General features: G+C 37.2%; 1 protein-coding gene across 3 annotated transcripts; it reads right to left on the reverse strand.

Annotated features, from left to right (window-relative positions):
* Positions 1-1310: 1310 nt before the first annotated feature.
* On the reverse strand, positions 1311-10341 carry LOC132102849 (retinoic acid receptor RXR-beta-B). Of its 3 annotated transcripts, XR_009423295.1 has the most exons (12): positions 10108-10263; positions 8906-9106; positions 8660-8807; positions 7533-7712; positions 6349-6500; positions 3646-3775; positions 3183-3315; positions 3061-3102; positions 2828-2919; positions 2212-2317; positions 1425-1862; positions 1311-1381 (listed from the first exon to the last, which is right to left on the reverse strand). XR_009423295.1 is itself a non-coding variant. In XM_059507535.1 (11 exons), exons 2-11 carry the CDS (start codon positions 9050-9052, stop codon positions 1724-1726), a joined length of 1269 nt encoding a protein of 422 aa, XP_059363518.1. In that variant the 5' UTR covers positions 9053-9106; positions 10213-10341; the 3' UTR covers positions 1322-1723. The 3 variants fall into 3 exon arrangements, 2 of the variants coding, with proteins under 2 accessions (XP_059363518.1, XP_059363517.1); XM_059507535.1 differs by having other exon boundaries at positions 1322-1862; positions 10213-10341; XM_059507534.1 differs by having other exon boundaries at positions 1322-1862.
* Positions 10342-18095: the final 7754 nt, after the last annotated feature.

The raw sequence follows: 18095 nt of genomic DNA on the forward strand, positions 1-18095 counted from the left end.
AGGACACATCAGGCAAAACAAAAAGAACGAAAGAAAATCGACCTGCTTCGTACAATAACTGCTGTTGACATAAACAGAAATTTATCTTTTTGTTTGTCCTTTTTTCTGCAAACGTAAAAAAAAAAAAATCATATATCAAGCATATGTTGTTTAGGCACTCATGATAGGATAATAAAGTGAGTGCATGAGATAATAAAAAGAGTGCTTGCGTTTCCCTCACATCCACCTCTGGATTTAGGCTTAACATTGCACAATATCATGTAAATTGCTTTTTTGGAGAGAATACATCTAGTCTTTTCTGGTTTGCATCATTTCAAGCTTCATTGCATATAGATTCCTCCGCCAGATTTCTCACACTAGCAAAGTAAATGTCAATTTAAATCTATAATACCGAATTAATTCATTTATCCACCCACTTGACCAGTCCTTACAGGTCGGGGCAAAATAAATTAGGAAGAAAGCACTCAAACTTAAGAGATGGTGAAGCACACTTACATATGATTAAAGCTTATCATCCACAGTGTTTTAAAAGCCTCAAATGGTTCTATCGAAACATAAACCCCACTTATCTAAACCAGTCAGGTAACTGGAGCTTCCATATTTAAAAACTTTAAGTTTTAAACTTGTTATACAATACTGTGCAAAAGTCTTAGCCCACTAGTATTTACACCAACAAAAAAAATGGTTTTACGTCAGTTATTTCTATCTTTTGCTGTAGTGTGACATTAGTAAATATTAGTTTACATTTACAAACTCTATTTTTGCCATTAAATGTAATAATCCAGTGAGATTTTTGTGTGCACAAGGAGTCTTGACAACAGCCAGTGCTGCACACAGATCTGATCTCACCATCATCCGTCTGGAGTAACATGAAGAAACTGAACAAACTGAGACAGACTAAATCCAGAAGAACTATGGCAATGTGGCAAAGAAACCTACCTGCAAAGCTACCTGAAAAACAATGCACAAGTGCACCTAGGACAAAAGCCTAGTGTTTTTTTAACGCATTCTGTGTTCACACCAAATGTTGATTTATTTTAGTTAAAGTTAATGAATAAAATTGTAATTAATTAATTAAAAGTTAAAGTTAATTAATAAAATCCATTTATGGCATTTTTTGACGGCATCCTCGATTTACAGAATTTTTACGCAAGTGCCTAAAACTTCGCAGAGTACTGTAGCTTTGCAGGTTTCTTGAAACGTTTTGTAGACATTGCCACAGTTCTTTCTCAGTTTGTTCTGTTTCTTCTCGTTATTGCAGACAGACTGGATGATGGTTAGATCAGATCTCTGTGTGCAGAGATCTGACTCTGTGTGTCCCACTGGATTATTACAATTAATGGCAAAGATAATGTTTGGAAATGTAAACTGACATTTACTACTGACACACTACAGCAAAACATAAAAAATAACTCACTTAAAACCATTTTTTGTTGGTGAAAATACTAGTGGCCTAAGACTTTTGCACGGTACTGTACACATATAGCTTACTGTTCAAATGTAGCACCAACAATTTTTCATGGCAAGTTTTGGGTCTCTAGACTCTATGGTGCACTTAAGAGATAATCAAGAGAAAAAGACAAGAAATATCGGAACTAAAAAAATACCCCAAGACCAGAGGCTGACCAATCGCTGTAATTCCCCTGGGAAGAAAAAGTGCAGTCACAGTTATCTCCAGGACCTAGGGTAGAAAACCCTGTTTCACAATCTTCCTCTGACGCGGCTAGTGGGGCGACTCCAGCATCTCCATTAGGAAAGTGTCAATGGGGGTGTCTCCAATCAGTTTAAAGAAGAAAAGGTGCTCCAGACACTTAAGGCCAATGGAACGCAATGCAGGAAGTCGGAGGAGGAGCTTGGCAAACCTGTGAGTAAGCAAGCCGATTTGTTTATTGATTTTTTCTGTGACGCAAACGCGACTGCTTAAGACTTTTATGAATGATTGTGAACTAGGCTTTAGAGTTACACATACAAAAGTGTCAGTAAATCAGAAAAGAGATCATTTATATGTAGTAGATTTAAAGTCACAACACAAGATTGATTCTGAGGGTCAGCGAGACAGTGGACAAAGAATTCATCTTGCCTGTTAGCATAATGTATTTGCATGCACAACATACATTTCAGCATCTGCTTAAACTGGATTGTGGGAGCTGGGCGAATAAAACTGAAATACTATAGGTATTTAGGGAATTCATCTCTGTACAGAATATTCACCTCCCCTGCTGATCTGGGTATTTCTGTTTGCAATAGGCCTCCAGGGACGCGTACACTTTCTCTCGGAGAAGCTCCACCTCACTGCTGCTAGTCAGACCTTTGGCATCTAAGAAATATTGGAAATATTTAGCACAAACATACACCATTCTTTGATGTCAAAGGAGTGTATAACATATATGCTACCAAAATGCCAATGAAAGTGTTTACATACACAGTGAGTTTAAAGTAATGGGCAAATTTTTGTCTGGTTTTACCTAAATTGTTAAATGACCTTTACCTGATAATAAAACTGTTTAACCTTTTTTGTGCTTACAATGAATGTCAGTTGGAGCCATAACAACATTGGACCCCACTCACTTTCACTGAATTGGCAAAAAAAAAATTGTAAAAAAAAAAAAAAAAAAAAAAGGTTATATTGCTTCTGTTTTACGCAGAGTAAAGCAAGTCAAAAATGTTTGGAACAGCATAAGGGTGAGTAAATTATACATTTTTCTTTTTTAGTTTAAACTATCCACTGAATAATTACAATCAATCAATCAATAAAAAGAATCAAAATCAAAGAAACAAGTCAAATGCAGAAACCCCATTACTGACTTTAGACTTAAACAATGCTCACCTGGGTTAAACAGAACTATGGCACGCAGGCAGCCAAGTTCAGTTTTGTCCATTTGCATATCACGCATCTTACAGACCAGCTCAGTCAGCACCCTGCAGAGGTGTAAAGAATAAGACTAGTAACCATTCTGAATCTGCAAATGAGGTCTCAATCCCCCCCACGAAAGTACTGGGCTTCTATACCAAATAACATCCCCACAGGTATGAAGTAAACACAAATAAAGCAGGTATTACCTGTCAAATAAGGCTCCCACCTCTGCACTCTGTGCACTTTCCCTGTACAGAAATTATGAACATGTTAAGCCTCTAACATACCTATATTATTAAAAAGTGGTAAACATAGAGTTCAGTGTGACCTGTCAAAAAAGGCCTCCACGCCCAAGTTGTGAGTGCTCTCTCTGGGCACATGTAAACCTGTGGCCAACAGAATCTCATCCTTCACGCTGATGGAGCGATGAGAAAAGGCAGCGATCAAGAGCTCATTCCATCCTGTTATAAAAATATAACAAACTTATAGTATAATGTTTTCGTGTACATTAATCTTTTGGCCACTGAATCACATTGTTGTTTTAACTTCAATGTCTTGTGCCATAAGTGCTGCATTTTAAGACACTTCTCTGTTCTTTTCTATTCGACTGTACTCCATCTAGCTGTTTTTTAAAAGGCAAAAACATCCTGTTTATACTTTGATATATACATATATTTTAGAAAAAAAACAATTCGATTAGCAAGGCCACTAAAAAAAGGTTGACGAGATTAAATCTTCAGTACACAAAGAGACAGCAGCAAAGTGAGTGTGAGAATGTCAGGTGCTCGTACCAGCCCTGAGCAGAATGACTTGGTCATCCAGGGGCAGCTCAGAGAAGTGAGGGATTCTCTTGGCCCACTCCACCAGAGTGAAGAGCTGTTTGTCTGCAGCCTGACAGATGTTAGTGACTGGATCATTGGGCTGGCGAACAGAGAAGTCACAGAGTCAGTGGAGGAGAGAGTTAAGGGCAAATGCCTCTGGCACTTCTGAACAACATAAAGAGAATTTGTGAACTGATAAACGTCTGAGTGCTTTATTCTTTTTCAATCTGTCTGTGGGGATATTCAACTCCAAACACTGAGAATTCAAAAGATCCTAATCTCTACACCAGCTCTGGGAATACCAGCATTTAAAGAATTTTAAATAAGGGCTGTTTTTCACCCAACAGGAAACTGACTTTGCCAGGCAACAGTAGGCAACAATCAATGCTTGGCATAACTTTGCAAAAGAACTGCGTACAACCTTTTAACCAACCTCTGCAACTTCTATTTCAAGACAACTGCTAACTATGATCATGTTTACATAAATGGCAATATTCTGATAACTCCCAAATATTAGCTTACTGAAAAAAAAACATTTATATCAGATTATACACAAGTCAATAACCCAATAAGGCAAAAGTAAAGCATGTTAAAAATCAGGTTATACTCCGGTAGTATATAAATATATTTTATTTTTTTATGCAGGTTGCGATGTAAAAATTAAGCAATAACAACCCCAGAGTATTCCAAATTGCTCTCGGGAAACAAGAAACTTGTATGAACTTGTGCAGTTTCTGTGGATTCAGCACTTTGACTGTTCCACTTCGCCTGCATGAGATGAGATCTCATTTTTATTTTTTCTTGGGTCGAGAAATAATTGCATTTCATGAAGAGAAATATTGAAATCTAAAGTTTTCAACATTGAATCGTCAAATAAATTTAATTCATATGTGATTATAATAGTTTTGCTTGGAAAATAAGCACACATAGAGACTTGTGGGACTGGTAGAGATGTACGGAAATAAACATTTAAATGAAGAATTCCAATTTTTGGAAACACTTAGCAAAAAAAATATTTTAAAAAAGTAGAAACGCATTAATATTATTATAATATCATATTTTTGATTACATTGTTAATTTGTTAATGTTTAACATTTAAAAATATATATATATTCTATACAGTCATGGCCAAAAGTTTTGGCAGTGAAATAAGTTTGTTACTTAAGATGGTGTTCATTCACATTGTTTCTAGATTATTGTGTGGAGTGATCAGATGCTTTTTAATAAATGGCTAAAAACTTCATTGGCCAAAACATACACTTTTCACACACAAAAAAAATAAAATAAAATTGACTGACACAAAATGACATGCTAGCATTAACCGACTAATGAATAAACATACGAAAATATCATCAACACATATGAAAGTATGAATGAGTACTACTTTGGTAAAATCACTATCATAGTAATTAGATTGTAAGAGCAGACTGCTTGCTATAAAAGGAGGGAAGAAGCACTTCCAATCATTGTGTTCTTGTTAGCAATGGTTACCTCTAAAGAAACATGTGCAGCCATCATTGCTTTGCATCAAAATGGCCTCACATGCGAGGAAATTACTAAAAAAAAGATTACACCTGAAAAAAACATTTACCGGATCACCAAGAACTTCAAGGAGAGAGGTTTGACTGCAGTGAAGAAGTCTTCAGGATGTCCCAGAGTGCAAGTGCCAGGACCGTCTACCCCAGAGGAGTCAGCTACAGAATCGTGCCACCAGCAGTGCAGAGCTTGCTCAGGAATGACAGCAGGTTGGTGTGAGAGCATCTGCACGCACAGTGAGGCCAAGACTTTTGGACAACGGCCTGGTGTCAAGAAGGGCAGCAAAACTGTTTGGGACTTCTGGAAAATTGATTGTTCAGAGAAGAAAAGGTGAACGCTACCATGAGTCCTGTGACATGAAGCAACAGTGAAGCATCCTGAAACCATCCATTCACGGGGTTGCCTTTCAACCAAGGGAGTGGGCTCTCTCATAATTCTGCCCAAAAACACTGCCATGAATAAAGAATGGTGTCAAAACGTCCTGCAAGAGCGACTTCTTCCAATGATCCATGAGCAATTTGGTGATGATCCGTGCATTCAGAGCACCAAGCAATAGTGATAAAGAAGAGGCTCGAAGATCATTATGTTGAAATTTTGGATCAGTGGCCAGGCAACTCCCTGGATCTCAGAGAGAACCTGTGCCCAGTCCTCCAAAGGTGAGTGGACAAGCAGAAGCCCATAAATTGTGTTTAACTCTGAGAATTAATAAAGCAAGAATGGATCGCCATCAGTCAGGATTTGGCCCAAATGCTAATATCCAGCATGCCTGAACGAATTGCAGAGGATATGAAGAACAAGGGTCAACACTGTAAATATTGACTCATACATTTTTGCCAATAAAAGCCTTTAAAACTTATGATATGCTTATCATTATCAGTATACCACAGACACAAGTCGAAAAATAATCTACAAATACTGAAGCAGCAAATTTTGCAAAACACAAAATTTATGTCACTGCCAAAACTATTGGCCATTACAGTATACCGAAACTGTACAGACCTAAATCCAATGCAAGATTATACTTTTTTTCCCAGAATGTTTCCAGGTTGCTTATATATATATATATATATATTATTTGTAGACTTTCAAAACAAAAAGTGCAATATGCAGCCATGAGTAGCATGTAAATATACTAACTGAACCAGTGGCATCAGAGTGCAAGTCTGATCTGTGCTCTACAGCTGTCTCGGCCTCCAGGATCTTTTCCACAGGCATCTCCTCATTGGCTGAACTGCTGCATTCATAGTCTCCATCCCGTTCCTTATTCTTCTGACGCTCATCCTGAACAGCTGGGGGAAGATAAAAGAGGGTAAACTTATAAATGTCAAGAAATCAGCCCGGCCATCAGTAACACTGTTTCTATTGGTCCATGATCTGGCCTGGAAACCAAAAGCTGCAATTCATATACAATCACTATTGTGTCATTGAGCAAGTCCCTTATCAGCAGAGTGCTGCTATGAAAATCCATTATGGAGAATCCCTAATGGCTGACCATTGGTTTAAGTAGCGTATATTGTTTTTTTTGTCCTTTTACGTATGTACTAAACAGTCACTTATTCAACACATGAACCTTTAGTCCAGGGGTGCCCAAACTCTGCCCTGGAGGGCCGGTGTCCTGCAGAGTTTAGATCCATCCCAAATTAGACACACCTGAACCAGTTAATCAAGTTCTTGGTAGGTACACTAGAAACCTCCAGGCAGGTGTGTTGAGGCAGGTTGAAGCTAAACTCTGCAGGACATCAGCCCTCCAGAACCGAGTTTGGGCATTAGTCCATATAACACAGCAATAGTTCTCAGCTCTTCAGATAATTAATGAACCACACAAATGATTCAGTGAGGCATTGAATGCAAATATTCAAGAACCATTAATGGAACCAGATACCAAAATCATCAATATCATAAGAGGTTCTCAAATCCCGACCCTAGTTTTGTCCTGCTGGTTGTTTTTCACCCACATAAAACACGCTTTCATTCAGCTGTCATGAGCTGGAGACTAATAGGCTATTTGTTCTTACATTGTTTAACTAAACCCAATCAATCCACCTGTCATAGCAGCTACATATAATCATTGTGCGCCTCCTAACACTATGTATGACTGACACCATCTTCTCATATGAAAACAATGCAGAATTTCCATGACATAATGCTGATCTACCATTAAACCCATTCAAACACCAGCTGGATTACATAATGCTACTACAGTGTCTTTCACCTGACACCATTCTCTACCTACAGTACCTGTATTTTACTGACCATACAGCTTGTGTTTTACTTCATACTATAGATGACATATCTTTAGTGGAAGGCTGACAGGTACCCACCCTCTCTTTTCATTCCTGTGGCCAGGCACTTCTGATAGCGGCAGTACTGGCAGCGATTGCGCTGACGTTTATCGACCAGACACTCCTTGTTGTCCCTGCAGGTATAGCTCAGGTCCTTCCTGACTGTGCGCTTGAAGAAACCCTTACAGCCTTCACAGCTGTGCACGCCATAATGCTTCCCTGCACACACAAATTATGTTCACATTACCTTTGAGCTGCAAAGAAATGTCATTTTTCAAAACATTCAATGTAAACAACATCCCCAGTATAATGATGCTACTAGGGTCAATGACACAAGATTGCTCACAATAATATTATTAATTCATAATAAATAAAGGCAAATCTAGTTTAAAACACATTATACATTCTTCACATTCTTAGAAATGTATTAATTCATTTAGTTTCGGATAGCTATGAAAAACTTTCATACCATTTTCAAGTTTCAACTTGATGACTAAAAATGTCATGTGGTGTAAGTAAAAACTATTGACTTGTTTAGTGTCGCGTGACTCGCGTCATAGCTGTCTGGGTGAAGTCGGCGTGGGGGGAAAACAGTCCTTTCCCCTCATTGGAAAAGCATGGTTTAGACTCAGAATGACCTACATAAAATAATTTCTGCCACTCGACAGCGCAACATACGAATAAAAACTGAGCAGTATTGGGTCAGACTGTCCGTACGGTATCTGTGCCTGAACAAACGACCCAACGGAATGGACAAAAAGTGTCGTTTCCAGACATTTTCTGTTACCTAATGGAGCAAGAGGCCGCTTACTAAAAGCCTATATGAGAACGAGACGGCACACAGATTTTTTCATCAAGAGCCCTAGTGGACAAACTTCTTTGTGACCAAAAAGTATTGTAATAATGCAATATAAAAAATTTCTCCAGCTGAAATACTGAAACGTTGTCAAAGAACTTTACTATGACCAGTTTATCTCCTGAGTACATGATCCCCTGAATAGCATCCAGTGTTCTGAAGATCTTTACACTCAAATTACATTTAAAAACTGAAACAGTTTTGTTTTTTCCACTAATTGAAAACTTTCATTTTGTTTGGGGAAAAAAAAATGAATTGGGTGTATCACTAATAAAAAGGCAATACGGATGCTCAATATTCTAGTACACACCCGATGAACGGTCTCCACAAATGGCACACATGCGTTTCTGGGACAGCATTGGTCCCGAGCCACTGACAGTCTTCAAGCCAAATGGGGGTTTCACATCATCAGAGCTGCTGACAGCATGTAACCCAGACACAGACATTGAGGAGTTCATCTGCATGAGATAAATAGAATAGAAGTCATAAGAAAAACAAAATCATCAGGCACACAGTAAAAAATTAAAAGACCACAAGAACATATCATGTCGCTCACTTGAGAGATGCTGATGGGTCCATAGCCAACAGATGGTGTGCCGGGAATGCCAGGAGAGCCGATGGACGAGCTGACGGCTGACAGTGGCGAATCTACGGAGCTGACAGGGCTACTGACGGCAGAAGTGGAGGGCGTTATGGAGTTCATAGATACGCACTGGACTGGCCAATAGAGAAGAGACTGTTGATCATTGATAATTCACTGAAATATAGATTAAAAGAGAAATGTAGACACAAAGAGGGATTCAGACACGATACACTGACTGTGATTAATGATATATCCAAGAATATTACAGAAATCTTTCAAGTCCCAAGATGATAATTTCAGTGAAAAATGGAAAATAAGGCAAAGCAGGCTCCAAACTCACAAGATTCACATTTTTAAATGTGTTTAATCTTGAGTATCTCAGAAAATATGTTAAAAATGTTGCAATGTGTACATTAGGAAAGAAAATGGGGCGTTTTGCCTGCTGTTTACTGCTCTGCTAATTCTGCTGCAGATTTGGCCGATTTTTAAGGATGTGTATCAAAAACTCAACTATTGCCTACCTAGACAGCATATTGGGGACTCGCGTGAGCGTGTTTTAACGTTTTAATATCGGTCCATTGTGACCTACAATGAAGTCTAGGTGGGTACCTATATCTTACTATGTTCGAAACTTCGAACATGCCCATATCGCCCAAAATGCTGCCTAAGTAGGCAGCTTACTTGGTTTTCGGACGCAGTCCAAATCTGTTCCTTATAATCACCCCACCATCAGCGCTAATGTCTGCCAACTCCGTATGAAATTGATAATGAGATGCAAAAAATCTGTGCTAAAAGCGCATTTTAACATGATAACGAACGTTATTTTGATGCTCCTGGCAGCGATTGGATTATTTTTTATTTAGAACGCAGCGTGGAGCCCAGCTAATATGCTAACGACGGCTAACGGACTGTTTATGATTAAAAGAAAACCATTTGATCCACCCCTTTCACATTTAATACCCCGTTTAAAGCACACAAATGACTCCATGTACGTATAATTATTATTTTGTGCGGCATACAAACACTTGTATGCTAAAACACAAATGGAAAAACGTAACAATACGGCCAGCCGTGTTAGCTTAGCTTAGCCAGGCTCGTCCAAGTGTTTGTTTGTTTTTTCGTCATTTTTAAACAAGTTTGAAGAGTTTATATGAGCATATCGACTCCGGTCTCACCCATCAAACGTCGAATCCTCCACAGCAACAATTCTTGTCCTTTAAACCATCGTTTAATCTATATTTTACCGTTTACGCCATAAATGTTTGCATCCATACAAATACCTTGTTAGTCAAGCCTCCTAGTGGATACTCCGAGTCTGTTCCATAAGAAATATATGCAAGCAAATAAATAAGCAAACAATTAAATAAATATATACACGCACAAAAGCACTACGTGTTCTTTTGGTTATTAAAATGTGTTATTTAGTTTGAAAGCATTGGAATAGCCACATCAGCATTATTTAAGATTAAACAAATAAGATTGGCTATTATTTAATGAATGTATCATAGAGAACTGAAGATATACTATACATTCCAAATCAGAATAAATCACATAAAGTATGTCAAGTTAGCCCTCTGTGGTATAAATCTAAATGTTTTCTAATTATATATATATATATATATATATATATATATATATATATATATATATATATATATATATATATATATATATATATATATATATATATATCTTCAGGTCTCTATGCATTAATTATGTATATAATAATTTATATATAAACAGAACAAAAGTAATTTTATGAAATACACATTTTCTGTAGCTGGCACTACTGTTCAGCACTGGCAGGCAGTATAATTACCTTTATGCATGTGTTGTGTAGCAGTGCCAAAGAATATAAGCCATAGTCTTTGTGTAAGTCAGGCATTTGGGTCTGTGACTATTGGCATTAGCAGAGATGCTCTAATGATAACTGCACAAGTAAGAATCTAGTTGACTTTCACTTGTTGTTATCATAATTGATATGGATGTCCAAGATTAAACAATATTGGGTGACCATACTGTACGTCCATGTTCCCCAGACATGTCCCCCTTTTTTACCTAAAAAAATGCATCTGGCTGGGATTTCTTAATTGCCCAAAATGTCCGGGATTCGTCTTTTTTCTTAATCCCGCTCCCACTGAATTTCTGACCATTGCCGCCTGCTCCCGCAACATGTGTTACGCGATCTGTTGAACAGCCAGAAACTCAAGCATGGTCTTGTCAGTCATCTCTCCTTATTGTTGCCCTGTGATCAGTCAAATCTGACTCCTGCAGCGCTTGTTGGATACAGGGTTGCCAAGTCCACGTTTCTTTACACAAAATTGGGCTACTTTTAAACTGTTGCCATGGGTTTATTTTCCCAAGTTAGTTAAAGGTTTGAAAGATTGCATGAATTACATTTGAATGAAATGCTTGTATTGAAACATTTTGCATACCTAAAGCTTTCATGGACTTTTACATTAACCGTTCCCTCCTGGTGGAATGACCTGCCCAACTCAATCCAAGCAGCTGAGTCCTTAATATTTTTAAGAAATCGCTTAATTTGACCCTTTAACATTTGCACTCTCTATTCTATTTTTATTCTAACTACTTGTTTTATTTATAAAGAAAGAAGAGCCTCTTAACACTAGCATTCTCTATTCTTTCTACTTATTTTCTGTTTATTTATTATAAATAATGACCTTCTTACACTCACATTTCTCTCACCAGCCTCTGTTTATCCGAGAGCTTGAAGTGGAGAGGGTGAGCATACCTGGGGGTCCACATCAATGAGGACTTCACCTGGACACTCAACACCACCCAACTGGTAAAGAAAGCACAACAGCGGCTGTACTTCCTGAGGAGGCTAAGAAAGTTTGGCATGTCACCTAAAATCCTCAACAACTTGTGTAACTGAGAGCGTCTTGACCAACATTTTATGATTTCGATCTGGTAAAAAGGACGACACAAATTATTAATGCTTTCAGTTGAAAAGGGACTGAAGCTTTTCAAAAGCTATTTTCCACAGGTATGCATGTTTTCAAGTGTTTGTAGTGGTTAGCATACCATGAATAACAGTCAATGTGCTGATAATTTTCTTTATAAATAAATCCATTATTATTATTATTATTATTATTATTATTATTATTATTATTATTATTTTGCTCTTCTCAGGGCTTTTGTTCTTCACTTCAAGCCAAAAATCTCAATAGTAACACTTCATAAATATCAGAAAGAACTGGACTGAGGCTCAGAGATTCTTTCATGAAATGTACACTGACCCATGCAACTGTGAATAATGAAGATGTGATGAACAGCTTGTTTAAAACCAAAGCTGATGATTCATTTGGTGTATAAATTGGACTTTATAGAGGTGAAGTGTTCAGATGGCACCAGACCCTGCCATACAGTTTCTACAATGAAAGGACACTTGAAAACTGGAAAAATAACCAACCAGATACAAATACTAATGAGAGCTGTGCCTCAGTGGACAAAAATGGTTCAATGATAGTTGTGACATACAAAGGCAATTTGTATGCATTAAATGGTAAGATTTTATGTTGTACAATTGACTGTTCATTGTATTTGTCACTATACATAGTTTTACAGCATTACATTCCCACTGTTTTTATTTATTACAACATATACAATAGTGATCCAGTTTCATAAACTTATTTTCATAAACATATTAGCGGCAATTAATTATCTTTTGCTTGTCATTTGTCTGTAGCAACAGCAATCCTAATTGAGGCGAAAAAAATCCTGCAGGGAGGCCCAAGAATATTGTACAACTCTTCACACACATTCTATAAGGAAGGGTCAGAGTTGTGAAGATCAATTTGCAGCTTTAGTAAAGTTAACAAAATCAAACAGGCAATAATCAGTCAGCGGCGTCAGGAACAACAGACACAATCCAGAGGAGCAAACCGTAACAGAGCAAGGGTCAAGGCAGGCGGCAGACAGGGAATAGTGAGTAGAATCCAACAGTGTGGTCACAAGGGCAGGCAGCAGAGAATCACATGATAACAAACAGTCCAGGGTCATACACAAGAGATCAAACTAACAGGAAAAAATGCTTAGAAATGTAGCCAGGGCAATACTGTAATGACTGGGTGAAGGAGTGGCAGGAAGCAAGTGCGAGATTAATGATATTTAATGAAGACAAGGTCATAGGCATACATAGCATGTCTACATAGCATAGGTCATAAACATGAAACAACGCTCTCACGAACACAAGACACTAGACAAGCCAATATATAGGGATGAGTAATGAGTGACAGCTGTTGCTGATGACAATTAACGGAGACGCCCACAAACTAATCAGTGCTGACGCGTAACACACAGACTTCACCCACAAAGTGCAAAACCCAGAGATCACGGTTTACCAACCGTGACAAGTGATAGAGAGTTGGACCTGTAACCCAAAGGTTCGATTCTCTGTGCTGGCAGGAGTTGTAGGTGGGAGGGAGTGAATGAACAGCACTCTCTTCCCCCATCAATACCCATGGCTCAAGTGTCTTTGAGCAAGTCACTGAACCAGTGTAACGAATGCACACACAAAACGAGAGATCCAATTGCAGTGTTTTAATGGGGTAATCCAAAATCAAATCCAAAACAGACAGAAGGTCAAAAACAATGAAAGCAGTCCAAAAAACAAGAAACATGAAAAACACATGTTTTTCAAGGGAACAAGGGAAAACAAGGACTCCATGAAACAGATAGAAACAGACCGGTTTATATAGACAGGTGAAAACGATGAAAGTGGAGACAGCTGAGTGCAATGAACAGGTGTGCAATTAACAGTGATGAAAGGGACAAAGGCTTTGTGGGAAATGTAGTGCCTGCAGTGGGGTGACTATTGGGAAGTGAGACCACTAGTGGACACCCAGGAAAACACAGACCAGACACTGTGACAACCAGTTGCTCCCTGGGTGCTGGATATATAGCTGCCCACTGCTCCGGGTGTGTGTTCACTTCTCACTGCTGTGTGTGTATGCACTTGGATGGGTTAAATGCAGAGCACCAATTCCATACCATACTTGGCAAATCTCACGACTTTCACTTTCAAAGGCTTAAGCTATGTCAAAAAAAAAACTTCCTATCCACTATATAGTGCACTATATTTGGTGTCAGCCATTTTGTTGTGATGTCAGTATTCTGAGTGAACAACTTCATTCCCTACATTAGTACACTACTTTTTACCCACAATTCATTCTCATTTCGAGTGTAAAATTGATTTACACTCTAGGTGAAGCCCTATTTTCCACAATCCAATGCGGAGAACTGACAGGCCGGAAGCGAGACCCTTACCAAAAAGTCGTATACTTAAGAATACTTTATGTAGCAAGTACAAAAATGTCAGTGTTCTAGATGTATACTTGTAAGTGTACTGTTTCAATACTCCTTGGGACTAAATTGGCCAACATTCTAGAATATAAAAGTATACTTTTAAGTATACTTTAAGTTTAACAGTAGCAAACTTTGAGTACACAACTAATTTACCTCTATGTTTGTAGTTTGTACTGCAAATATACTAAAAGTGAACTTATATTTACAGTATACTTATAGTTTAATAATTAAATACTTTGTACACTTTGAAGTATAGTCTCAGTAAACTACAAGTTTATTAGTTTTATACTGCAAGTATACTCATAAGTTTTCTTTAAGTGAACTTTACATCATAAAAGTTTCATAAAAAAAATAATAATAATAAAATAAAACTGAAAAAAGACTATGATTGGATTCAAAATGATAATCAAAATGTAGATGGAGTCGATCAACACCCCGAAGCTTGCTGGTAATTACCTTTTCATTGGTGGACATTTTATTTCATAACATTACAGTTTTGATGCTTTTTCATGTCAGATAATCGTGTTAGATTGCACGTTTTAGTATCCGTTGATTCTTTTATTCTTCCTCACTTGTTTTTTTTTTTTTGGAAATTCTGTGCAGAAGATGTGTACTAGTGCCCTCTTCCGTATAATATAATATAATGAAAACACAGATTCTAGGAGTATAGCTCAAATATATTTAGACATTTTGTAAATATAAGTCAAATATACTTAAATGTCATTTATGAGGAGTACATAAAGGCCATTTATGAGAGGTACATAAAAAGTAAACTAAAAGCATACTTTCCTATTTTTACACACTTTTAGCACACTTGAATAAACTTTTTTTGCGTTAGGTAATGAGAGATGCCATTTACATCTGTATTATTTCTGCTATAACGGTTATTTCATATAATTATTTATATTAAAATGTTATGTAGGAAATAACTTTTATTTATTCTATTTGTTTTATTTTATAGTTAATTTACTGAGGTGGCATCGTTCTTAACTTACAAAAATTATGATAATTTGGTATGCGATTTAAAAATGTAAAATTAACGATCGCTTGAGGGCAATTAAAAGTAAAAAATACATAAAATTATGAAGTTGTTAATGTCTGTTTAGTATTTTGAAATAAATCAACGTTTTGATGTCATATCTAATTATATGACCAGCACCTCTACATATAAAACTACTTTAATGTTTATTTTAAAACTTGTTTTATTATATTTCAATGTATGCTATAATTTTATCAAGTAAGTAACCTTTACCTACTGTAGGAAAATAGCTGTGCTGTTTTAATGTTGCAAAAATTCATCACTTATGAAACAAACTCAATTTTAGCTGTAAAGCAGCTCTACAGACGACAGTAGTGTCTCGGTCACCGTACATTTTTCAGCTCAAGTCAGTTTGATAATAGTGTCATGTTGCAAAGTTCAATCAATTGGTCTATGAAATCAATTAGGCCTATGAAACTGTGTTCAAGTCAGCTGCAGCTCCACAATAGACTAGTGTTATAATTCAGCTCAATTAGATTAGTTTTGATTCATCCATAATGGTGTTTATATTTATTTATCTAAATAAAGCTGTGACCTATTGCTGAAAGCACCATGTGTACCTGGTCTCTATTCACAGTGAGGAAAAGGCCAGTGAGAAAAGCCATCCATACCTCCACTTCTCATGTATGGCTGGGTCTTCGTTACACCTGCACCTTCAACTTCTGGTTCTGGATAAAGAACAGAGAAGCAGGCTGCTACCAGAACTGGGCACCTGGCTGTGGGCCAAATGGTTATGAGGACTGTGGGCTGTCAGGAGCTATAGGGTCCACTGAGGGGCACTGTTGGGTCGGGAGGCCAGAGAATGAAAGGCTCAGTTTCATCTGCCAGTAACATACAGATGAGTTCTAGCCACAAAAGTGGAGAGAGTGAATGACTGAGATCAGGTATCAGGTACTGAATGTGATGTATATGACACCTGCCATCAATTAGTAGGAAAGTAACAGTAGAAGACACTTTACAGTAATAAAACTTGGTTGTATTGACATAGCTTGGTATAAATTGGTTTTCATTTTATTTTTTTCTGATTAGTTGGTGGAGTTCATCCAGTCAGAGACCTATACGACTGTTTACTTAATATAATTAACCAATATAAATATAATATCTTAAATCTTAAATATAAAACCTTAAAGACAAAGTCCTGTATCATAGTCATAGTAAATCTCTCTTGAGGTTGTGTTGTCATGCAAATCGCGTAAAGACTGTTGGTAAAAGATGTATTTTTGGACCAATTTTTATTATGAAAAGTGCTTTCCCAATACAATAATATTATTAATAATTGTTTTGAATTGATAAAATCAATTAGAAATATGAGCTTCTAGACCTAGACTAAAAATGTCTGATTATATTTGAATTTGCCTTGGCCATAAATAGTTGCAAAAGAGCAATTTTGTGGAGCTTCAAGACAGTTATTGGTGAAAGAGGGAGACAGAAATAGAAAGTTTTTTTGTTTGTATGTTTTTTGTTGTTGCAGTTTTTTTTTTTTTTTGGTAATGTGGCTTAATCATCATCTTAACATCTTGTTCAGTTCATCCCTCTGCCCATGCCTAAGCTTTTGGTTGATCTCAACTAGGGATGCACCAATTCCACTTTTTCCAGTACTCGCTCGATACTGATACGTTTATTTTTGGTACTTGCCGATACCGATATTTTTATTGCATTTGTAATATTGGCTACAGAAACCAAAAGAGTATGTATAATGCTAGCTGGTTAACTTAATTTATAAAATAGATACAGTCAAACCCAAATTTATTTAGACACCTTCAATGTTTCACATTATCACAGTTTATTCTCTATAGTTTAGAAGATGGTGATGTAATATGACTTATAGTTAAACTGTGTCAGAACAATTGATCTTGATAATGTTAGATAACTTTAATAGAAAAGTATGTAATGGATTACAATCAACCAAAAATTATTCAGCCAGCTGTTAGTATGACAGTATTTACACAACTATCAATACTTAGTCGGGCAAACCTTAGCCTTAATGACTGCCTGTAGTCTCCTGGCCATGCTGTCTTTCAGGTTCATGCAAACATGAACTTCAGGGTTTTTTTTTTTTCAGACATGGTCTGAATAACCTTTGGTCCCAAATTTTGTATCCGTTTTACTGGTAGTCCACTCTTTGAAGAATGTTGGGGTATAATTTTTCACAGTTTACTTTATTTTGCTATCCTCATTTACACAAATTAACTATAGTGTCCTGCACCCACTAGTAAAAAAAATAAAACTTGACAAGCTCGCGCATTTTCGCCGCTGCGCGCTCAATTTCGCACACGTCAACTATATAGGCATTAAAGGTGCCATCTGTCATGTCTGGCAAAAAAATCAAGTCATACTCCACATTCCATACCAGATGGGGGCAGTATGCCTCAATAAAGTGAATTGGTCTACTCTAGAGTAACAAACGAGAAACGGCATAGTCTCTATGCTCCGCCCCTACCTTCACAACAACCCTAGAGCATAGCCGAAGCCTATAAGACAGCGGTTCTCAATTGCAGTCCTCGCGCCCCACTGCTCTGCACATTTTGAACGTTTCTCTTAGCGCTTCAGACATTTGTTCTATTTGAACATTAGTGCCCTGCGAAGTGGACATCACAGGATATTCAGCCATGATTCCAGTTCGAAGCGAACGTAGCTATATGTTCCAATCAAAGTGCATTGAAGTGTGCAAGACGTGAATTTAAATTGTATTGATTTACAGAGGTATATGATGTCACAGTTGTCCATGTTTAAAGACGCTGCACAGCACAAATCAGTGAATGAATGTTTCGATGTGAGGTAAACTTCAACAGATAT

This window comes from Carassius carassius, chromosome 24 (assembly GCF_963082965.1).
Source record: "Carassius carassius chromosome 24, fCarCar2.1, whole genome shotgun sequence".
Taxonomy (NCBI): domain Eukaryota; kingdom Metazoa; phylum Chordata; class Actinopteri; order Cypriniformes; family Cyprinidae; genus Carassius; species Carassius carassius.